The sequence below is a fragment of the Mastigoproctus giganteus genome, chromosome 4 (genome assembly GCF_048544385.1).
Source record: "Mastigoproctus giganteus isolate SK-2022 chromosome 4, ASM4854438v1, whole genome shotgun sequence".
NCBI classification, from domain to species: domain Eukaryota; kingdom Metazoa; phylum Arthropoda; class Arachnida; order Uropygi; family Thelyphonidae; genus Mastigoproctus; species Mastigoproctus giganteus.
The window spans coordinates 159,604,412-159,626,515 of NC_143578.1; the positions used below are offsets into that span (position 1 = coordinate 159,604,412).

The 22,104-nt window shown below is 39.9% G+C and overlaps 1 protein-coding gene across 2 annotated transcripts in view; it reads right to left on the reverse strand.

Annotated features, from left to right (window-relative positions):
- LOC150087142 (uncharacterized) overlaps window positions 1-22,104 on the reverse strand; it is a 167,698-nt gene that overhangs the window by 117,950 nt on the left and 27,644 nt on the right. For both annotated transcript variants that reach the window (XM_090371844.1, XM_090371843.1), the window contains exon 2: window positions 13,507-13,680. In XM_090371844.1, coding sequence (XP_090227970.1) covers window positions 13,507-13,627 — 121 coding nt within the window. In that variant the 5' untranslated portion in view covers window positions 13,628-13,680. The remainder of the gene's footprint in view (window positions 1-13,506; window positions 13,681-22,104) is intronic.

Below are 22,104 nucleotides of genomic sequence, written 5' to 3' on the forward strand. Positions count from 1 at the left end.
TCAATCTTCTCTGGCTTAAAATCTCTCTACCATATTCTGTCAAATTCATCTGTTACCTCTATCATTCTCCCAACCCCACTAATCACTTGGAACTCTTTTCCTTCCTCTCTTTGAAACTTGACTTTCTGCTGTGCAACTTTCCTAAGAGCGAGGTAATTTTCCTCAGTGATTTTAATGTTACAACTCCAGATGGCTCCCAGGCACCTCCGTAGCCAGGTGGGCAGGAGCAGCAGTGCGTAGCACATGCTTCTTGATTAGACCGAGGTTCGAGCCCATGAACCACCAAATACGGAGGATGCAGAAAGGTCAGGGAATAATCACCGCATATCCCCGGAGCAATATAGCCTTAGTTGCTAATACTCCTAAAAACCAAATAACAACAACCAGATGGCTCCCATTTTCTAGTCACATGGACCAAGCTGATTGGGATGCCAAAGATTTTGCAATTACTAATGACCTCTCACATATTTACTAATAACCAATTAGTAATGACCTCTCACATACCTAACAGAATACCAGACAATCCTAACGGTGCAGCCTACATCGTTAGGATTCATGGGATACCGACCTAGTAACAGGTAGGCCCACCTTTCACATGGATAAGGCAGTCACACAGAAAGGCATTGAGTCCACTAGTTCACGAAAGCATTCCACAGGTATTTCCATCCATGCTTGCTGCACTGCATTAGCATTAGTAGAGGCATTTGATGCAAGAAAGCAAGCTTATGCAGCATCAGCCAAAAAAAAAACAAAAAAAAAAAAACAATTAAATAATTAAATAAATAAAAAATAACCACTTCCGCTTCGCCCCTCTGTTCGTTTGAAATACCTGTCCAGCTGAGCCTTAAACTTATTTAGGCTATCAACTTCCACGACAAGGGATGGAAGTCTATTCCAGCAACCAACCACCCGCTGGCTAAAGGCAAATTTCCGCACGTCTATCCTACATCTGTCTTTCCTCAATTTGAATTTATGCCCTCTCAGGTGATTATTCTGAGCAAGAGGAAGAATCCCATCAGCATTGAGCATGCTTAAACCATTGAAGGCTTTATACACCTCTATCAGATCACCTTGCTGGTGCCTAGTCTCCAGACACTGTAATTTGCAAAACTTAAGCCTTTCTTCGTAAGAGCACCCCTTTGTTCCATTCACTAATCTTGTTGCCCTTCTCTGTACTCGTTCCAGCATCTCTACATCCTTCTTGAAATGAGGCCTCCAGACCTGTATTCAGGTGCGGTCTGACCATTACCTTATACAAGGGAATAATCACGTCCTTATCCCTGCTAGAAAAATTCCTATATATCATCGACAATACACCATGAGCTACTCTTGCACCCTGTCTGCACTGCTCAGAAAACTTCATATCTGCCTGCACACCCCCCCCCCAGGTCCCTTTCATTCTCTACCACTGTCAGTGTAGTACCACAGAGTTGATACGTTGCTCTGGGGTTGCTGTTTCCCATATGTAGTACTTTACATTTGTCAATGATAAACTTCATTTGCCACCTCTCAGCCCATCTGCTCAACCTTTCCAGATCCTGTTGCAGTAGCGTAGTGTCCTTGACAACCCTGCCAACCTTCGTATAGTCTGCAAACTTGGACATTAAGCTTGATATACCATCATCAATATCATTTATAAATACAGAAAACGATAATGGACCCAACTGAACCCTGAGGGACTCCACTACTAACATTAGTCCACGATGAGCAGTGTCCATTGATTACCACTCTCTGTCTTCTCCCCCTCAACCACCCCTTTATCCATAGCAGCAATTTGCCTCCAATGCCACACTGCTCCAATTTGTGCAGCAGTCTTCCATGTGCAACAGTATCAAAAGCCTTTCTAAGATCCAAGTATATAATATCAAAGTTATTCCCTGCATCCAGTTCTTTTGTGACTGCATCATAGTATCCAATAAAATTGGTCAGGCAAGACTTCCCCTTAACAAAACCATGCTGTGTCTGAGCTATGACTGAAGTCTTGTCTAGATGATCCTGCAATGCTTCTTTAACCAGTGCCTCCATTAATTTTCCAGGAACAGAAGTTAAACTAACAGGTCTATAATTATTTGTGTCACCCTTTGATCCTCCTTAGTGAATTGGAGTCATACTTGCACATCTATAGTCCATGGGTACTTCCCTGAGTCCAAGGAAGCTCTCATAATTATGGCTAAGGGTTTGCTTACTTCCTTTGCTGCTTCCTTTAATATAACTGGATAGATCTCATCCACCCCAGGTGCCTTTCTTGTATTTATCTTCAACAATTTCTCCTCCACTTTACTCTCAGTTATTACAAGATTCTCTAGCTTACTGCCAGAGTTGAATACACCTCTGGCATTCCCCTCGCTGAATAACTCCTCATGTGTGAATGTCGATGCAAAATATTCATTCAGTTTGTTAGCTACTGAGCAGGATCATCAACAGTTGACCCATCGATATCAAGTGGAACAATCTGATTCATCCCCCTTCCTTCTAGAGTTTACATAAGTAAAGAACTCTTTGCTGTTTTTCTTTGCATCCCTTGCCAAAGAATATTCGGCCACATTCCTTGGTGGAGGATCTAAAGTTCGAATGGACCTTTCCACAGCATCCCAATGATGCTCCACAGAGGTTATTGTCTGGTAACCTTCCCATTCACCAGACGTGAACTCTGTGGAGCATCTTTGGGATAGGCCATTTTATGGCGGTAAAATCTGCTGAAAGCTCTTTGAACCATGTTCTAGTCACCGTGGCCTGTGGGGAGGTGCATTGTGCTCCTGGAAGAGTCCATTGCCCTGTGGGTGCAAGATGACCATGAAGGGATGCATATAGTCTGCAAGGATGGACACATAACCTGGACCATTCAGAGATGCATCTAGACATACCAGGTCCCAATATATGCCATCTGAACATACCCCAGCCCATTATTGACTGTCCACCTGCCTTAACAGTTCCTTGTTGACATGACAGGGACATTGCTTCGTACAGTTTCCATCAGATCTTGAGGTTGTCACAGACATTCTCTCAGATATGCCAGACAAGCTGTTCTTGCTACCTGGGAGTCTAAAACGCTGCTGGAACTGATATTCGGGTGACACTCAAGTCAAAGTGGACCCATTTTCGGCGAAGTCCGGACGGTCTATGACAGCCAAATCCTCTGCTTGCACCTTCACGATGGTGGGACTGTTAGTAATCCTGGGTATAACCTTCATGCACAAGTACATGGTGGGTGACCGCCCAGGTGTGAACCGACGTAAGCAGGGGTCGAGGTGTGGCACCCACACCACATGGAGGAACGCCGCCCATCTATGTCACCAGGCAGTACTAGGTGGTAGATGACTCTCATCAACCGGTGAAATACCACCACTTTGCTTATTGGAGGCTTGAAGTGGTGGAACCCATGTTTAGTCTCTAGAGCTAAGTTCCGGCCAACCCTCCCTATCTCTTCCATCATGCAGTATGATATATGATTTTTGAGGTTATGATGAATGTCATGGCGAGATCCAATATTCCTTACATTTCGAGGGTACAGCTCTAAAACGGTGTTCGCAGGCCGGCCGCTAGTTAGTACACCGGACTGAACCTATTGGTAACTCTCTAGGAAGCTTCCGGATCAGCTAGTGTATAATCTTGCTACCTCTACTCTGCCAGATAGTGACTGGAGGGAGTCCAAGTAGTGTGTATGCGGGGAGCATTGTCGAGGCCACGTTATGTCAAGGATCTGGGTATATTCTTACCACATGTACGCCATATTTAAAAATTTCATTACTTCATACAGCATGTCCCACCCACTTTTTCTTACTATTGAATACACCATGAATTGTCAAAATAATAGAGCAAGCTTATCTGCGAAAAGATCTAAACCTCCCAAGGACTTCCTAATTCATTTCACAAATATACGTGGTCTCAATTCTAATCTCAACGATGTCCATTTCCACTTGCAGTCTTCCAAACCCCATGTACTTTTTCTGACTGAATCTCAGTTTTAAGTTGATTCAACTACTGCTCATCTCAGATGTCCAAATTATTTGCTGTATGATTCCTTTCGCCTCAAAGCTGGTACTTGTGCATATGTCCGTTCTGATATTCCCTGTCAGAGACTTGGCAATTTGGAATCTCCTCTCTTTGATCTTCTCTGGCTTAAAATCTCTCTACCTTATTGTGTAAAATTCATCTGTTGTCTCTACCATTCTCCCAACTCCACTAATCACTTGGAGCTCTTTGACTTCCTCTCTTTGCAACTTGACTTTCTCCAGTCCAACTTTCCTAACAGTGAGGTAATTTTCCTTGGTGATTTTAACGTTCGCAACTCCAGCTGGCTTCCGTTTTCTAGTCACACCGACCCAGCTGGTCGAGATGCTGAGGCTTTTGCAATTACTAATGACCTAGCACAGATTGTTCATTTACCTACAAGAATACAGGACAATCCTAATCATACAGCCAATACGCTTGATCTTTTTCTCACAAACAACCCTTCTAAGTACAAGGTTGAAGTGAGAGGTCCTTTAGGCACTTCAGATCACAACTTGGTGATTGTCTCTTCTCCAATGGAACCTTTATCTCATGGCTATTCCCAACCTTGTGTTGTTTGGCATTACAAGAATGCAAAATGGGATGACCTGCGAGTCTTCTTTTCCTTGGTCTGATTACTGTTTCAAAACTTCTGATGTCAACGTTTGCTCAGATCGTGTCAGTGAAATTATTCTTGCAGGAATGGAATCCTTTATCCCACACTCCACTTTAAAATCTCGTCCTTTATCTAAACCTTGGTTTTCCAATAAATGTGCTAAGGCTGTCCAAGAGAAGAACGTTGCATATCGTAATTGGCTTGTTTCTAATTCTTCAGTTTCATTTTCTGCCTACACCAAATCTCACAACAATTGTAAAGCAGTTATTAATCAGTCCAAACTAGAGTTTGAACAGGCTAAGAGTAGAAAACTTGCTTCTTGCCTTAATGGTAGCCGAGCATTCTGGTCTCTTGCCAAAGCTATTGGGATAAAGCTGACCTGCTAGCATCCCATTTTTCTTCGAGCTCATGTATTAATGATCTTGGTAAAACACCTCCCACCATTCCTAACACACTCCATTCAATTCCTCCTGTGATCTTCCGTCAAAAGGATATCAGAAGGATTTTGATAAATCTTGATGCTAAGAAAGCTCCAGGTCCTGATGGTATTTCTCCACTTGTTCTCCAAACCTGTGCTCCTGAACTTACTCCTATTCTTTGCCACCTTTTTTCACTTTCTTATTCCAAAGGTGTTTTTCCTTCTGCTTGGAAATTTGCTCATATCCAGCCAGTTCCTAAAAAGGGTGACAAATCCCTCCCATCCAATTATCGTCCCATTGCAATTGCTTCTACTCTTTCTAAAGTAATGGAGAAATCAATTAACCGCCAACTCTTAAACTACCTAGAAACCTTCCGTCTGATCAACGATCGCCAGTATGGATTCCGTCAGTGTCGATCCACTGGTGATATTGTGGCTTAGGTTACCCATTTATGGACTAATTCAATGGAAAGGTTCGGTGAAACACAAGTAGTTGCTCTTGACATCTCAAAGGCTTTTGATCGTGTTTGGCATAAAGGTCTTCTAAACAAGCTTCCATCTTATGGTTTGCCAACTGTTTTTAGTAATTGGTTATCCAGTTTTCTCTCTGATCGCTCACTGAGGGTGATGGTAGATGGCTCTCTGTCTTCTTTCCCCCTTCTTCAGTTCTTTCCCCCACTCTTTTCCTCTTGTATATCAATGACCTTCTTCCATTGACTGGAAATCCTATCCATAGTTTTGCCGATGATAGCACATTGCATAAAACTTTCCATTTTGAGAAACCTTGTCCAGCTCAATCAGCTTCAAGTTCTCGAAAATCTGCTGCCAATTCCTTAAATGCCGATCTTCAGGTAATTCTCCAATGGGGCAAAGACAACTTAGTTGATTTCAACCCTTCTAAAACTCAGTCTTGTCTTATATCTCGCAAAAAGGATTCTTCTGCTCCTATGCTTATCTTTAGCGACACTCCGATTTCTAGGCAAAATGATATATCTCTTTTGGGGATTACCCTGACTTCTAATCTCTCTTGGCACAAGCACATTACAAATATTGCTTCCTCTGCATCTAAAAAACTTGGTTTTCTCTTTCGCTCTCGGCGTTACTTTTCTCCCAAACAGCTGCTCACTCTGTATAAATCGCAAATCCGCCCTGCCATGGAATATTGTTCCCACATCTGGGGTGGTGCCCCCAAAACCTCTCTCAGGCTTCTTGATTCCATTCAGAAAAGGGCAGTTAGGTTAATTAATGATTCATCTCTAACAGAGTCTCTCCACTCGCTTTCTCATAGACGCACTGTTTCTGCTGCATGCCTCTTCTACAGATACTTCCATGGGCACTGTTCTTCTGAATTGGCTTCTATAATTCCCGCTCTCTCTTTCAAAACAGTCCGAACACGTGCCGCCACAAGCCAACATCCATTTACTGTCCAACTTCAAACCCACAGAACCAACTTTTCATCTTCCTCATTTATTCATTCAACTTCCGTTTTCTGGAACAACCTTCCTTCATACGTATTTCCTGAAAATTACAATCTACAGAAGTTCAAGTCCAATATCAACAAATATCTTCTTTCGTCTTCTCAACCTCCAACCCAAGCACGGTACTAAGTACTATAGGTTATAATACCTCTCGTGTTTGGGGTTCTCATAAAAAAAAAAAAAAAAAGATACGCACCCTCCCATCCGCTCAAAATAACTGGACGTCAGACAAGGAGACCCATCTCCAATCATCTAAATTCCAGTGCCAATGTTCTTTCGCCCAGTTGAAGTGTAGAGTCCCGTGTCATGGTGTTAGCAAAGGGCTCTGGTGGGTCGGCAGCTCCCTTTCTCCACCCACAGTTCTCTCCACGATGAGATGTTATTCCAGAAATGGCGTATTCCTGATACACTCTTGATACTGTCAAACGACGATAGTGCAATTTCTGTACCATCCTCTGCAATAGTGTAACCGATGCGTCGGGCACCTACTACTATCCCTCTTTCAGCTCACAATATTTATCCATACTTACATCGAATTACCATTTACTTGAATGCAGTGATGTAGTGTATCTACTGTATTTCCCCATGTATAAGACGCACCTTTTTTTGAAAAAGTTGGGGTCTAAAAACTGGGTGTGTCTTATACAGTGGTTGTAGATTTTTTTACTTGAATTTCCAGCTTGTTGTCTTTGTGCTCTTTGTTTCGCAATTGTTACCGGTATATTAGGTTACGTTTTGCCACATTCTGCCCAGAAATGGCTCAGAAAAGATTTTCATACAATGCTGAATTCAAGTGAAAAGTGATCCAGTTTGCAAAAGTGAATGGAAATCGTGCAACTGAACGTAATTTGGTCCTCCACCAACTGGGGAAAACAATCCAAGACTGACTATGGGAAGAAGAAACCCTACTAAAAACGCCACGGCAGAAGAAGGCCATGAGAGGCAAGTCAGCAAAATGGCCTGATTTAGAGAGGGAATTGAAGATATGGATTGAAGAGCAAAGGGCAATTGGAATTCCTGTGTCCACAAAGATGGTTCAGCATGAGGCAAGAAGAATTGCTGATGAAAAAGAAGTTAGTGATTTCAAAGGAGGACACAATTGGTGCTTCAGGTTCATGAAACAGAATGGACTAAGCATGTGTACATGCACCAGACTTGCCCAAAAGATGCCTGAAAGCTATGATCAGAAGGTCCTTGAATTTCATAATTTTGTCATTCAATGTTGGAAGACACATCAGTTTGAGTTGGGACAGATTGCAAATATGGACGAAGTCACCCTTCAAACTGTTGATAAGAAGGAGTGAAAACTGCAACTGTGAAGACAAGTGGACATGAAAAAAGCCATTATACAGCTGTTCTAGCTTGTTGTGCCGACGAAACCAAGCTGCCTCCTATGCTGATTTTCAAATGCAAAACAATGGCAAAAGAAGACATTCCTCGAGGAGTGATTGTCCATGTTCATGACAAGGGTTGGATGGATCACAATGGGATGAAGATCTGGTTTGAGAAAGTTTGGAGCAGGAGACCAGGTGGGCTCTTACGCAAACGTGCCCTATTGGTGCTTCATCAGTTCAAGGCACACATAACAAAAAACACAAAGAAAATTGCTGCAGAGCAAGAAACAAAACTTGCCGTCATACCTGGAGGCTTGACATCCCAGCTCCAACCACTTGATGTCAGCATTAACAAACCCTTCAAAGCTGCCATGAGAGACGAATAGAACCAATGGATGAAGTCTTCTGGGGACAATTTGACACCAGCAGAAAGAATGAAGAAATCAACTATAGGAGAAGTTTGTACCTGGGTGAAAAGATCCTGGGATAATATCAAGATTGAGATCATTGTCAAGTCATTTAAGAAGTATGGCATTTCAAATGCCATAGATGGAACTGAGGACGAGACAATATATGAAGACAGTGATTCGTCTTCAGACACAGATGAGGACAAGCTAATGGATGGGAGTTTTGACAGTGATGAGGAGTTGTATGAATTTTATGATGAATAAAACTTGAGTTCAATAACTTATTGTAATATATATATTTTTTTTCAAATTTTGGGCCCCAAAATTAAGGTGCGTCTTATACATGGGAAAATACGGTATATATCTGCCAAGTGGAGGGTTCGTCCACTAATGAGAGGAGTGACAGCATCACATTGCCCAGGAACTAGTATCCCATGAATTCTGCCATTTCAGTGTACACAGTTGAGGTGAGTGGTCTTCTAGGCACCCCAGGTAACAAATTGAGGATTATCTCTTTCCATGGAGAAAAATGGAGCCTTTTTCTTATGGCCACTCTCAACCTCTTGTTGTTTGGCATTACAAGATTGCAAAATAGGATGATCTGCAAGATTTCTTTAATTCTTTTTCCTTGGTCAGATTACTGTCTCAAATCTTCTGATGTCAGCGTACTCAGATTTTTTTTTTTTTTTTTAGGAGCATTAGCAACTAAGGCCATATTGCTCCGGGATATGCGGTGTTCATTCCCTGACCTTTCCGCATCCTCCGTATTTGGTGGTGAGCGGCTCGAACCCCGGTCTAATCAAGAAGCGTGTGCTATGCACTGCTGCTCCTTCCCACCTGGCTATGGAGGCGCCTCGTACTCAGATAGTGTCAGTGAAATTATTCTTGTACAGATGGAATACTTTATTCCACACTTCATAAAATCTCATCCTTTATCTAAACTTTTCAGGTGTTCCCTAAGGGTCAGTTCTTTCTCCCACTCTTTTCCTCTTGTATATTAATGACCCTCTTCCATTGACAAGAAATCCTATCTATAGTTTTGTTGATAATAGCACATTGCATTACACCTTCCAGTTTCAGAAACCATGCCCTGCAGAAACATCTTCAACTTCTCAAATATCCACTACCAATTCCTTAAATGCTAATCTCTATATAATTCTCCAATGAGGCAAGGATAACTTAGTTGATTTCAATCCTTTTAAAATGCAGTCCTGCCTTATATACTTGCAAAATGGATTCTTCTGCTCCTATGCTTATCCTCAATGACACTCAGATTTCTAGACACAGCGCCTCCATAGCTAGGTAGGCAGGAGCAGCAGTGTGTACGTAGCACACGCTTCTTGATCAGATCGGGGTTCGAGCCCGTGACCACCAAATACGGAGGATGCGGAAAGGTCAGGAAATGACCAGCGCATATCCCGGAACAATATGGCTTTAGTTGCTAATGCTTCTAAAAACCAAATAACAAACAAACAAACATTTCTAGACATGATCACATATCTCTATTAAGAATTACTTTGACTTATAATCTCTCTCTCTCTCTCTCTCTCTCTCTCTCTCTCTCTTGGCATAAGCACATCACAAATATTCCTTCCTCTGCATCTAAAAGTACTGTTTTCTCTTTCGCTCTTGGCATTACTTTTCTTTCAAACAGTTATTCACTCTGTACAAATCGCAAATCCACCCTACTGTGGAATATTGTTCCCACGTCTGGGGCAGTACCCCCCAAAACCCTCTCTCAGGCTTCTAGGTTCCATTCAAAAGAGGCTAATTAGATTAATTTATGACCATCTCTAACAAATTCTCTCCACTCTCTGCCTCATAGACATTCTATTTCTTCTGTATGCCTTTCTATGGATACTACCACGAGCAGCACTGTTCTTCTGAATTGGCTTCTACGGGGTGAGTCACGAAAAAGTAGCCCCGTCAATGAAAGTACAATATGATGCATGCACAAGTGAGTAAATGTATAGTACATTACCTGCTATTAAAGAAGATGTTGGAAATGACCTCCTTGGGCCGCAAGACAGTGCTGAGCCCATGTCAGCATGTTTTGGCAAACTTTCTGCAACACTGTACCATCGATTGGTACAAACGTTCTCCTGTAATTCATGAAGAGTGTGCGGGTTTCTCTCGAACTTTCCCCTTAAGATAGCCCTCAAAGGTAAAAATCACATATGGACAGGTCTGGGGAACGTTGCGGCCATAAAACTTTGCTGACAGTTTTTCAGTCTGGAAAGGCTTCATGAATTCAGGCTAGCGCTCTGTGGGACATATGGCAAGTGGCCCATCTTGTTGAAATGTGTACCACTACCACTCTTCAGGGGTTGATTGTGCATAAAAGCTTTCAAATATTGCAAGGTACACGTCTGTGTTAACAAATATCTCAAAGAAGATGGGCCCTATGATCCGCCGTGCTCATATGGCGCCATACTCCGATGTTTTCGTCATGAAGTGGTTCTTCGTGGAGTTGGTGTGGATTTTCAGTTGTCCAGTACCTTGTGTTTTGAGAATTGATGTGTCTGGATTAATGAAACCAGGCTTCATTTGACATAAAATATTGAGTTGGATCGAGCGTCCCATCAATGACACTGTTGAGGAGCCACCTGCAATAATTTACACATTTCACTTTATCTGTCTCTTTTAATTCTTGCATGCACATTACATGAAATGGCTTCAAATTTAGAGAGTGCAGTACACGTACACGTCTGACTTACACTGACTTGCTGGGCTAATTTCCGGGTACCCTTCCTGGAGCATAATTTCATCCTCTCAAGAATATTGCACACTACAGTTGGCGTACGAATAGATGGGGCTCTGTTCTTTTTCCCATTGAGGACACTTCCTGTTTTGTGCCACTTCATCAGTTACTGTATTCAGCGTTTTGCTGGTATCCCGGCAGTGGGAAACTGTTCCGCAAACATTCTTCTTGTTTCCTTAAATGAACCCATACACACATATGCCTCAACAATTGCAACTCTTTCTGGAACTGAATAAGACATGATGCAGAAAACCCTTACAAACATAAATACACACACACACACAATCGTACATGAGACACAAACTGGATTACATCTGGCAAAACAGTCTTCCAACGAGATTGACCTTGAGGGGTGAAGCATGCTACTAATCTATGAGGAGAAGATTTGTTTGTGCAGGTGGCTAGTTCGCATGTTGATTGGCTGCTGGTTCTTCCAAGTGTGGAGTGGCGGGCTACTTTTCATGACTCACCCTGTATAATACTTGCTCTCTCTTTAAACAAGGCTAATCACATGCCACAACCAGTCACCATCCTTTTACTGTTCAACTACAAACTGACTGAACCAACTTTTCTTCTTCCTCATTTATTCCTTCAACTTGAATTTTCTGGTACAACCTCCTTTCATTCATATTTCCTCTAAATTACACTCTAGGGAAATTCAAGTCTAATGTCAAAGTGTATCCTATTTCATCTTCTCAACCTTCAACCCATGCACAGTACTATAGGTTCTGACACCTCTCATGCTTGCGGTTTTCGTGAGAGAGAGAGAGAGAGAGAGAGAGAGAGAGAGAGAGAGAGAGAGAGAAAAGCTGTTCTTAATGTCTGTCACTTCTGGTCTCCACAAGGATGTTGCCTGAGCGGAGCCATTCTACTGATTTAGGAGAGCCTGCCAACCCTTCTGGATAAAGAAGGCTGACACTTTACCTACAGCTTTCTCACTTGTAGAGTTTATTAACAGGTAACCGGGTGTTGGACCTGATATGATTTCTATCTTCTATCATTTTTTCTGAAGTGATATCAGCAGGGTTAACTTCTAATTTTTCAGATAGGGACCGGTTGGGGTCCCAGAAGAAATAACTTTATCAGGATTCATGGGTTTTTTATTTTTGCTCATTGTCTGGGTTCCCCACCCACCACGGAGCTCAAGCAATAAATGTGCTCAGGAGTGGAACACCAGAGCTACCCAAACATTATACCTACATCACCACTACCAGCCTGAATCCTGCCAAAAATGTGTTTGGATTCTGGTATGTTCCTGTTGATGTTTGTCCTTGTAAAGTTTGACAATCATTCCATGTGGGTATGATTTATGTGAGCAAATGATTATAAAAAAGATGCATAAGTGAGACACCTTATTTTAATAGCTGTTACATCAACTGCCAGTTTATGCTCATTTCAGAAGAGAGTTTTAATATTACTTGCTTCTGTTGTTGGACAAGTCAATAAAAAAAATCTTGTTCCCTAGTTTGTACTGCTATATTTGGTGCACCTCTTCAATTTTTATAAATTTTTATCATATGTGAACTGTTGTTGTTATTTGGTTTTTAGGAGCATTAGCAACTAAGGCCATATTGCTCCGGGGATATGCGGTGGTCATTCCCTAACCTTTCCGCATCCTCCGTATTTGGTGGTCACGGGCTCGAATCCCGGTCTAAATCAAGAAGTGTGTGCAATGCACTGCTGCTCCTGCCCACCTGGCTACGGAGGCACCACATATGTGAACTACTGGGAACTGTTTTACTGGCTGTTGGATTTCTCTGACATCCTGATGAAGGAGGCAACATCTGAAGGCCCCATGTTGTCAATACATTGGGTTATCAAAGTACTTACTAATACAAGCCTCGTGATCTAAGATTCTGAGTTCAGTATCTATAGCCCTACACTACAACAACCAGTAAGCAAACACATTCCTGTCCAGTAAAGCAGCCAAAGCTGTAAAAATGAACCAAAGATGCGTGTATACAAAAATAAATATCTATAGACAATACCTCTAGTGAAGACAGAGTATCTAATAATTTTTATTTACTAGTACCTACTTCAGGATTAAAAATTATTTCTCAAACAATATTATTAAAATGCATTTACAGTTTATATGTGGGGGTCCAATCCATGGCTCACAGACTACGTGCAGCCCTATTCTTCATATTGTGCCTCTTGTGACCACGTAGGCAGTCCTATGTGGTATGTGTCCCCGAGTTTAAAACTAGTGCCATAAAATATAGTTAATATAAAAAATATAAAATACTAATTTCCTGAAGTGTTATGAGATGCTCTCTGTATTTACACAAGAAATGTTCATATGAATAAATGTAGGTGATGGAACAGTTGGCTAAAAATCGGCAAAATCAGAAATATGGTTTCCTAAGTATAAGTGACAACTAAAATCTTGTATTCTACTCTAAAATTTTACCACTAGCAAAACCAGAAGCTTTTCATTCACTCAATCAAATTATTCCCTCCAATTCTTAAAAAATAAATAATTCAGGTTAATAAAATACCAACCAACACCAGCTCCAATAAGTATTGGCAGATCACGAATGGATAATCCTAACAACATCCTGGGTTCAGAGAAGCCAGTAGGGATGGTGCTGTTATAGCTACTTCTATCCATATAGGCCAACATAGTGACACTCTGCTGAACCAGTACATGACGATAGCCATTTGGACTTTCCCAACCTGAAGAATACCAAAATATACTTTTTTGTGAGGAAAAAAAATTTTAATAACTGTCATAGCTTACAAGCATTTTGCATATTTCACACTCTCAGAGCAAAACAGAAAAAAAAAAAATAATTTAATTTGTTATGCAATAAAAACTTTTGTAAATGACCAATTTTTGAAAATTAATAAATTACTGATTTATTGTTAATAAGTTGTACCATAAAGATCAGTTTGACCGATGATAACTGACTTTCTAGAAAAATATGCGTGCGCGCGCGCACACACACACATCGTATGGAAAAGTGACACAACTCAAAAAAATGGCGATACCTGCTTAGTAGAAAAGCAACACTGCTCTCTACTGGCTCAAATTTTTTTTAAAAAAGCGAAAACAAAGAAATCATAAGATTTCATCTCAATTGCGGACATTGATAATATATTAGAAAAAAATTACCAGCTCAATAAAGTGCAATAAACCTTCCTAACAGATTTTATAAATATTACGGTAAACACCCGCTATTCGCGGTATCTGTATTCGCGGTTTCGCATATTCGCGATCGCTGATTTAATATAAAATGAAATCTAAAAAAATGTGAATTTTAAAGCACCTTGAATATTTTCCGCCATAAAAAAACATGGGCGTGGCTAAAATTATCTTTCCGGTCAAAACAGCGTTCAGTGGGTGGGGGTTGAGGGGTGACAAAATTGTGAGCGTGGATGTTTCTCACTAATCCTTGTTCAGTATGTGTTATGCGCTTGTCATGGAAAGTTTGGTCGTTTGCTTTTAATTTATATGCTTATAAATTGAATAAATTTATCAATTTATAAATTGATATGCTTACAAAAGTGATAAATCTACCATATTGCAGTGTAAAACAGACTTTTTCGAGTGTGTTAACGGAAGAAAGTGACTTTATTGTGGACAAGTTCTTTTTTACCCGTACAAAGATATGGCTACGAATAACAAGGGAAATGTGAAATCAAAGAAGGTGATGACATTAGCGAATAAAATTGAGTTATTAGACAAAATTTCTAATGGTGAAAGTGTCTCTTCAGTGGCAAAACATTATAAAATCAATGAGTCAACGGTACGATCAATCAAAAAATTGGAAGAAAAAATCCGCCGTAGTGTCCGTGAAAACGCGCTAATTGCTTCAAAAATTTGCTCTGTAACTCGTGATGTTAAATTAGAAAAAATGGAAAAGGCTTTAAATCTGTGGATAGAACACCAAATTCAAAATAAAATTTCGTTAAGTTCACTCATCATTCGTGAAAAGGCAAAACTCCTTTATCAACACTAGCAAACATGGTGATAACACTGGCAGGATAAGTTTTAGCTAGCAAAGGTGCTGGTTTGAAAGATTTGCTTGAAATTTCTAATAAATATTACATTTAATATTAAATTGTTTCTTATTTTCATTTCAACACCATATGCTTGCATTTCACTATGTACTGTCTATGTACAGTCATATTATGAAGGTATATATAATACATACATAGACAAAATTTTAGACTAGTTTTTCTTATATATTTGATACTTTGGAACGGAACCCTTTTATTACTATGGGAGCCATAACTCAGTATTCGTGTTTTCGGTATTCACGACATTTCTCAGGAACATAACCTCCGCAAATAGCGGGGGTTTACTGTATTTTCAAATTTGTTACCATGAGGCCATACCATGACCATGACTTTGAGTTGTATCACTTTTCTTATTTATTTATTTATGTTTTTTCAGTTGTGACACTTTTAATATAGGAAAATACCAAAAAAATGAACATTTTGAAATAGTTTACACAAAAATAGCATATTTTGTAAATTAATGAAAATATATTTTGAAATGAACAATGTAACAAAAAATGTAATTTTAATTTTAAAAAATACAGTAATTCTCTTATTAATCAAAATAAGGTTTAAGGTTTGGATGCCGATGTATAAAATGGTTCGTAGCTTTTAGGGATACGATTTGTTTTAATCAGATCAAGGATATCTTGATTTTTTTTTTATCCGAAACTTGTATCTTCTTGGTGTATGCTGATTTCATTTCAATAGTTTTACCCTGCAACAACTGATGCCTCTTGTTAGACAACTTTTTTATAGTCCTCTTGCTCATAGAATGTTTTTATGAAGAATGGGCTGGGAATTTTCAACCTTCAGTATCTTGATTTTGCTTAACTTTACATTTTCATTATCATCTGTCTTCGAGTTGTTCCCATAATGCTGATAAATGTTTTTAAAATCGATGAAAGCGTCACAGGCCAATTCAGTTACTTTATACGGGTTCCCTTGTTACTTCGTTGCACGTATTAATGTAACATACTGCCAAGGAATATAAATCGGTCCCGATTTTAATCCTTTCTTTACAGATTTTTCTATCATTGAATGCACGTTATCCCTTTCATTTTGTGCATGTCCTGTAATTAGGAACTTGTGAGTGATGAACTTAATAGTCATCATAGATACAGCATGCATGTACATGGAAACAGTGAATTTATTCTTCTGTTGTCCACTGCAGTTGTCTAGTAGAAGGTAATCTCAGGATCAGTACTCTTCACAGATCTGGCTGTCGCTTCTAAATATTCGTAAATGCAAGTGTCTATTTCTGTGGCCCACAGTTACCTTCACCCACGTGCCAGAAGAAACACTGAACTTTATCACTTTTAAGCTCTGAAATCAAAGTTATTGAAGTTTAATTTAGATTTGTAAGAGAATAAGGAAATATCACCCAGTCTGTGACCAGTGGTGATACTTGCTTAGTAGAAAAGCAACACTGCTCTTTATTGGCTCAAAACTGCAATTATAAATATGTTGTTTTTTCCAAGATATGGAGTTGAAGCTTGTGCATCCTCCTATCATATTAACTCAAATTCGACAATTTTTGATTTGTGTAACTTTTCCATACAATGCGTGTATATGTATATATGATCAAAAAGTTCAAGGAATGCTGCTGTACCTTGAAACCAGTGGAGTGCTGGAGCCAGCTCGCATGAATGGTCATTAGGTTTTCAAGAATTTTGCAAGCCAGTTGTTAAACCTACAATGGCTATAAACTGTAGAAAAGCATGCACTTCAATCCAAAATGGCTAGCGGCATTTGGGCAATAAGCGGAAAATCCTGCCAAAATGCACTTATTTCGGACCCTTTGTGCTTTTTTTTCTCCCACTCCTTCCAAACGTGCCAATCTGTGTAGGGATTATCTCGGCTAGCAATTTTACAGGAACTCCCCGACTTACGTAATACTCGACTTGCAGAAATTTGACTTTACGTAAGTTTTTGCCAGTCGGTGCCAACTTAAAAAAATCGTGGAAACGTAGTTTGCATCCTGTAGGAATAAATGGAGGTATTATGAAAATATCACAATGTGAACCCAATAACACATTGTTTTTTTTTTTTTTTGGGGTTTTTTTTTTTGAAATTCATTCTAAGTCCTTAGAAGTTGAAAATTTTGCTATATTACTAAGCTATTTATCTCTCTAATAGGCCATTTTTATAATGGAAATTGCACTGCCCTTTCATCATTATCATATGTTCCTGTTATAAGAATCAATTCTGATTCTTATAACAGGAACATATGATACAACAACTTTGTGATATTTTTCTAAAGGATGTTTCTGGAGGTCACAACCAAAAAACAATAAAAACAATTGGTTTATTGGGCTTTTCTGTTAGCACAATCTATTACAAACAGGTAGTAAACTCTATCTAATTGCACATGCGATAATACTGATAACTGGAATTCTGTGGGTTTTTATGTTACAGTATTATGGTGAAACATGTTCCTCTTTACTGAAATTTTCATCATAGAAAAAACATGAATAAATTTTCAGAAACTTCTCTTCATTCCTATTTACATATTTGTGATCAAGAGAAAGGGACCAATGGAAAGTGTAAGTGCTAGCAGTGCCAGGAAACAAAACAAAATTGATTTAGAAATGAAGATGAAAATGATTAAGAAGTACAAAGCAGGAAAAAGTTTGTCATCTATTGGACGGAAATTAGGTCTTGCTGCTTCAACAGTGAAATCCTAATTCATTTCACAAATATACGTGGTCTCAATGATGTCCCTTTCCATTTGCAGTCTGCCAAACCCCATGTACTTTTTCTGACAGAATCTCAGCTATCGGTTGATTCAACTACTGCTCATCTCAAATGCCCAAATTATTCGCTGTATGATTCCTTTCGCCTCAAAGATGGTACTTGTGCATTTGTCCGTTCTGATATTCCCTGTCAGACTTGGCAATTTGGAATCTCCTCTCTTTGATCTTCTCTGGCTTAAAATCTCTCTACATCATTGTGTCAAATTCATCTGTTGTCTCTACCATTCTCCCAACTCCACTAATCACTTGGAGCTCTCTGACTTCCTCTCTTTGCAACTTGACTTTCTCCAGTCCAACTTTCCTAACAGTGAGGTAATTTTCCTTGGTGATTTAAATGTTCACAACTCCAGCTGGCTTCCATTTTCTAATCACACCGGACCAGCAGGTCGAGATGCTGAGGCTTTTACAATTACTAATGACCTTGCACAGATTGTTCATATACCTACAAGAATACCGGACAATCCTAATCATACAGCCAACACGTTTGATCTTTTTCTCACAAACAACCCTTCTAAGTACATGGTCGAAGTGAGAGGTCCTTTAGGCACTTCAGATCACAACTTGGTGATTGTCTCTTCTCCAATGGAGCCTTTATCTCATGGCTATTCCCAACCTCATGTTGTTTCGCATTAGAAGAATGCAAAATGGGATGACCTGCAAGACTTCTTTTCTTCTTTTCCTTGGTCGGATTACTGTTTCAAAACTTCTGATGTCAACGTTAGCTCAGATCGTGTCAGTGAAATTATTCTTGCAGGAATGGAATCCTTTATCCCACACTCCACTTTAAAATCTCGTCCTTTATCTAAACCTTGGTTTTCCAATAAATGTGCTAAGGCTGTTCAAGAGAAGAATGTTACATACCGTAATTGGCTTGTTTCTAATTCTCCAGTTTCATTTTCTGCCTACACCAAAGCTCACAACAATTGTAAAGCAGTTATTAATCAGTCCAAACTAGAGTTTGAACAGGCTAAGAGTAGGAAATTTGCTTCTTCCCCTAATGGTAGCCGAGCATTCTGGTCTCTTGCCAAAGCTATTGGCTGCAACTTTTGCCCATCTCTGCTCCCACCTCTGTCCAAACCAGATGGTTCTGTTGTCACTTCAGCCAATGATAAAGCTGACTTGCTAGCGTCCCATTTTTCTTCCAACTCATGTATTAATGATCTTGGTAAAACACCTCCCACCATTCCCAACACGCTCCATTCAATGCCTCCTGTGGTCTTGCGTCAAAAGGATTTTGATGAAACTTGATGCTAAGAAAGCTCCAGGTTCCGATGGTATTTCTCCACTTGTTCTCAAAACCTGTGCTCCTGAACTTACTCCTATTCTTTGCCACCTTTTTTCACTTTCTTATTCCAAAGGTGTTTTTCCTTCTGGCTGGAAATTTGCTCATATCCAGCCAGTTCCTAAAAAGGGTGACAAATCCTTCCCATCCAATTATTGTCCCATTGCAATTACTTCTACTCTTCTAAAGTAATGGAGAAATCAATTAACCGCCAACTCTCAAACTAGCTAGAAACCTTCCATCTGATCAACAATCGCCAGTATGGATTCCATCAGTGTCGATCCACTGGTGATATTCTGGCTTATGTTACCCATTTATGGACTAATTCAATGGAAAGGTTTGGTGAAACACAAATGGTTGCTCTTGACATCTCAAAGGCTTTTGATCGTGTTTGGCATAAAGGTCTTCTAAAGAAGCTTCCATCTTATGGTTTGCCAACTGTTTTAGTAATTGGTTATCCAGTTTTCTCTCTGATCGCTCACTGAGGGTGATGGTAGATGGCTCTCTGTCTTCTAACTTCTGCACTAATGCTGGTGTCCCCCAAGGTTCAGTTCTTTCCCCCACTCTTTTCCTCTTGCATATTAATGACCTTCTTCCATTGACTGGAAATCCTATCCATAGTTTTGCTGATGATAACACATTGCATTCCACTTTCCATTTTGAGAAACCTTGTCCTGCTCAATCAGCTCCAACTTCTCGAAAATCTGCTACCAATTCCTTAAATGCCGATCTTCAGGTAATTCTCCAGTGGGGCAAAGACAACTTAGTTGATTTCAACCCTTCTAAAACTCAGTCTTGTCTTATATCTCGCAAAAAGGATTCTTCTGCTCCTATGCTTATCTTTAGTGACACTCCGATTTCTAGGCAAAATGATATATCTCTTTTGGGGATTACCCTGACTTCTAATCTCTCTTGGCACAAGCACATTACAAATATTGCTTCCTCTGCATCTAAAAAACTTGGTTTTCTCTTTCGCTCTCGGCATTACTTTTCTTCCAAACAGCTGCTCACTCTGTATAAATTGCAAATCCGCCCTGTCATGGAATATTGTGCCCACATCTGGGCTGGTGCCCCCCCAAAACCTCTCTCAGGCTTCTCGATTCCATTCAGAAGAGGGCAGTTAGGTTAATTAATGATTCATCTCTAACAGAGTCTCTCCACTCGCTGTCTCATAGATGTACTGTTTCTGCTGCATGCCTCTTCTACAGATACTTCCATGGGCACTGTTCTTCTGAATTGGCTTCTATAATTCCCGCTCTCTCTTTCAAAACATTCCAAACACGTGCCGCCACCAGCCAACACCCATTTACTGTCCAACTTCAAACTCACAGAACCAACTTTTCATCTTCCTCGTTTATTCATTCAACTGCCGTTTTTTTGGAACAACCTTCCTTCATATGTATTTTCTGAAAATTACAGTCTACAGAAGTTCAAGTCCAATGTCAACAAATACCTTCTTTCATCTTCTCAATCTCCAACCCAAGCACAGTACTAAGTACTATAGGTTCTAATACCGCTCGTGTTTGGGGTTTACATAAAAAAAAAAAAAAAAATACTATTTTAAAGGGTAGTGCGCGTATAAAAGAACATGTCAAAGGATCAGTGCACTTGAGATCAACAGTCATCACAAAACAGCATTCAAAGATGGAACAGCTGTTAAGAATATGGATGGAAAATCAGATTCAGAAGCGAGTGCCCCTGAGTCTAGTGACCATTCAAGCAAAATCAAAAAGTATTTATAAAGATATTAAGAATAAGTATGGCGAACCCCAACCCAAATTCGTGGCAAGCAACAGGTGGTTTAATAGGTTCAAGCATCCCACTGGTTTCCACAACATTAAAGTATGAAGTGAAGTCGCCAGTGCTGATTCTGCAGCTGCAGAGAATTTTTGTGATGTGTTGGAAAAAATTATTGATGAAGGCGGCTATTCAATGCAGCAAATTTTTAACGTTGACAAGACTGCTCTGTAATCGAAAAAAAATGCTGGATTGAAAATACATGGCCAAAGAGTACAATGCCAGGTTTCAAGGCTTCAAAAGATAGGGCCACACTCTTGCTTGGGGCTAATGCTGCGGGAGATTACAGATTAAAACCACTGCTTCTGTACCATTCTGAAAATCCTCGTGCATTTAAGGGCATCAATAAAGTCACCCTATCTGTGCATTTCCGATTGAACCAGAGAGCATGGATAACAATATCGCTCTTTGAGCATTGCTTTAAACGCTGCTTCAATACAGAGGTTGAAAAAAATTGTTAAGATAACGGCATTCCTTTCAAGATTTTGACTCTATTAGATAATGCTCCTGGACATTCTATGTATCCAGGTGATTTCAATTCGAACGTGAGATTCATATTTCTACCACCAAACACGACTTCACTCATCCAACCTATGGATTAGGGTGTTATTTCGAATTTAACAGCATACTATTTACTCACAACATTTGCTCAGGCTTTGTCCACAGTAGACGATGAGAAAAATTTTATGTTAAGAGACTTTTGGAAACCTTACAATATTTACCATGTCATCTTAAACATTAATAAGGCATGGGCGGAAATTACTAAAAGTTGTTTAAATGGAGCATGGAAGAATATATGCCCGCAGCACGTAAAAGGTTTTCGAAGGATTTGAAAAAGACGAATCATAATCAACAGGTTCCAAATAAGATTGTAAAGGTTGCAGAGCTACTTCAGTTGGAGGTTGATGACAAAGACGTGGAGGAGTAAATAGAGGAAGAAGAGAAGGAATTAGCTAACGAAGAACTCATTGACTTGCAGGCAGAGACAGTGAAAGAAGAAAATGCTGATGAAGCTCAAGGTGAACCAAATGAGGAGCAGAGAGATGGCAATGGCATTTCGTGAAATTGCATCAGCAATGGCGAATCCTGACAGCGAACGATTCTTAAAAGTTAACAGAGGAGCGAATGATATGCTTGCTACAAAGAAATCTATGATGAAAAGAAAAAAGCCACCGTCCAGTCATCCATTAATATGTTCTTTCATAAGGTTCATCGGCTGACCCCTTCTAAATCTCCACAGCCCTCAACCTCCACACAGCGCCG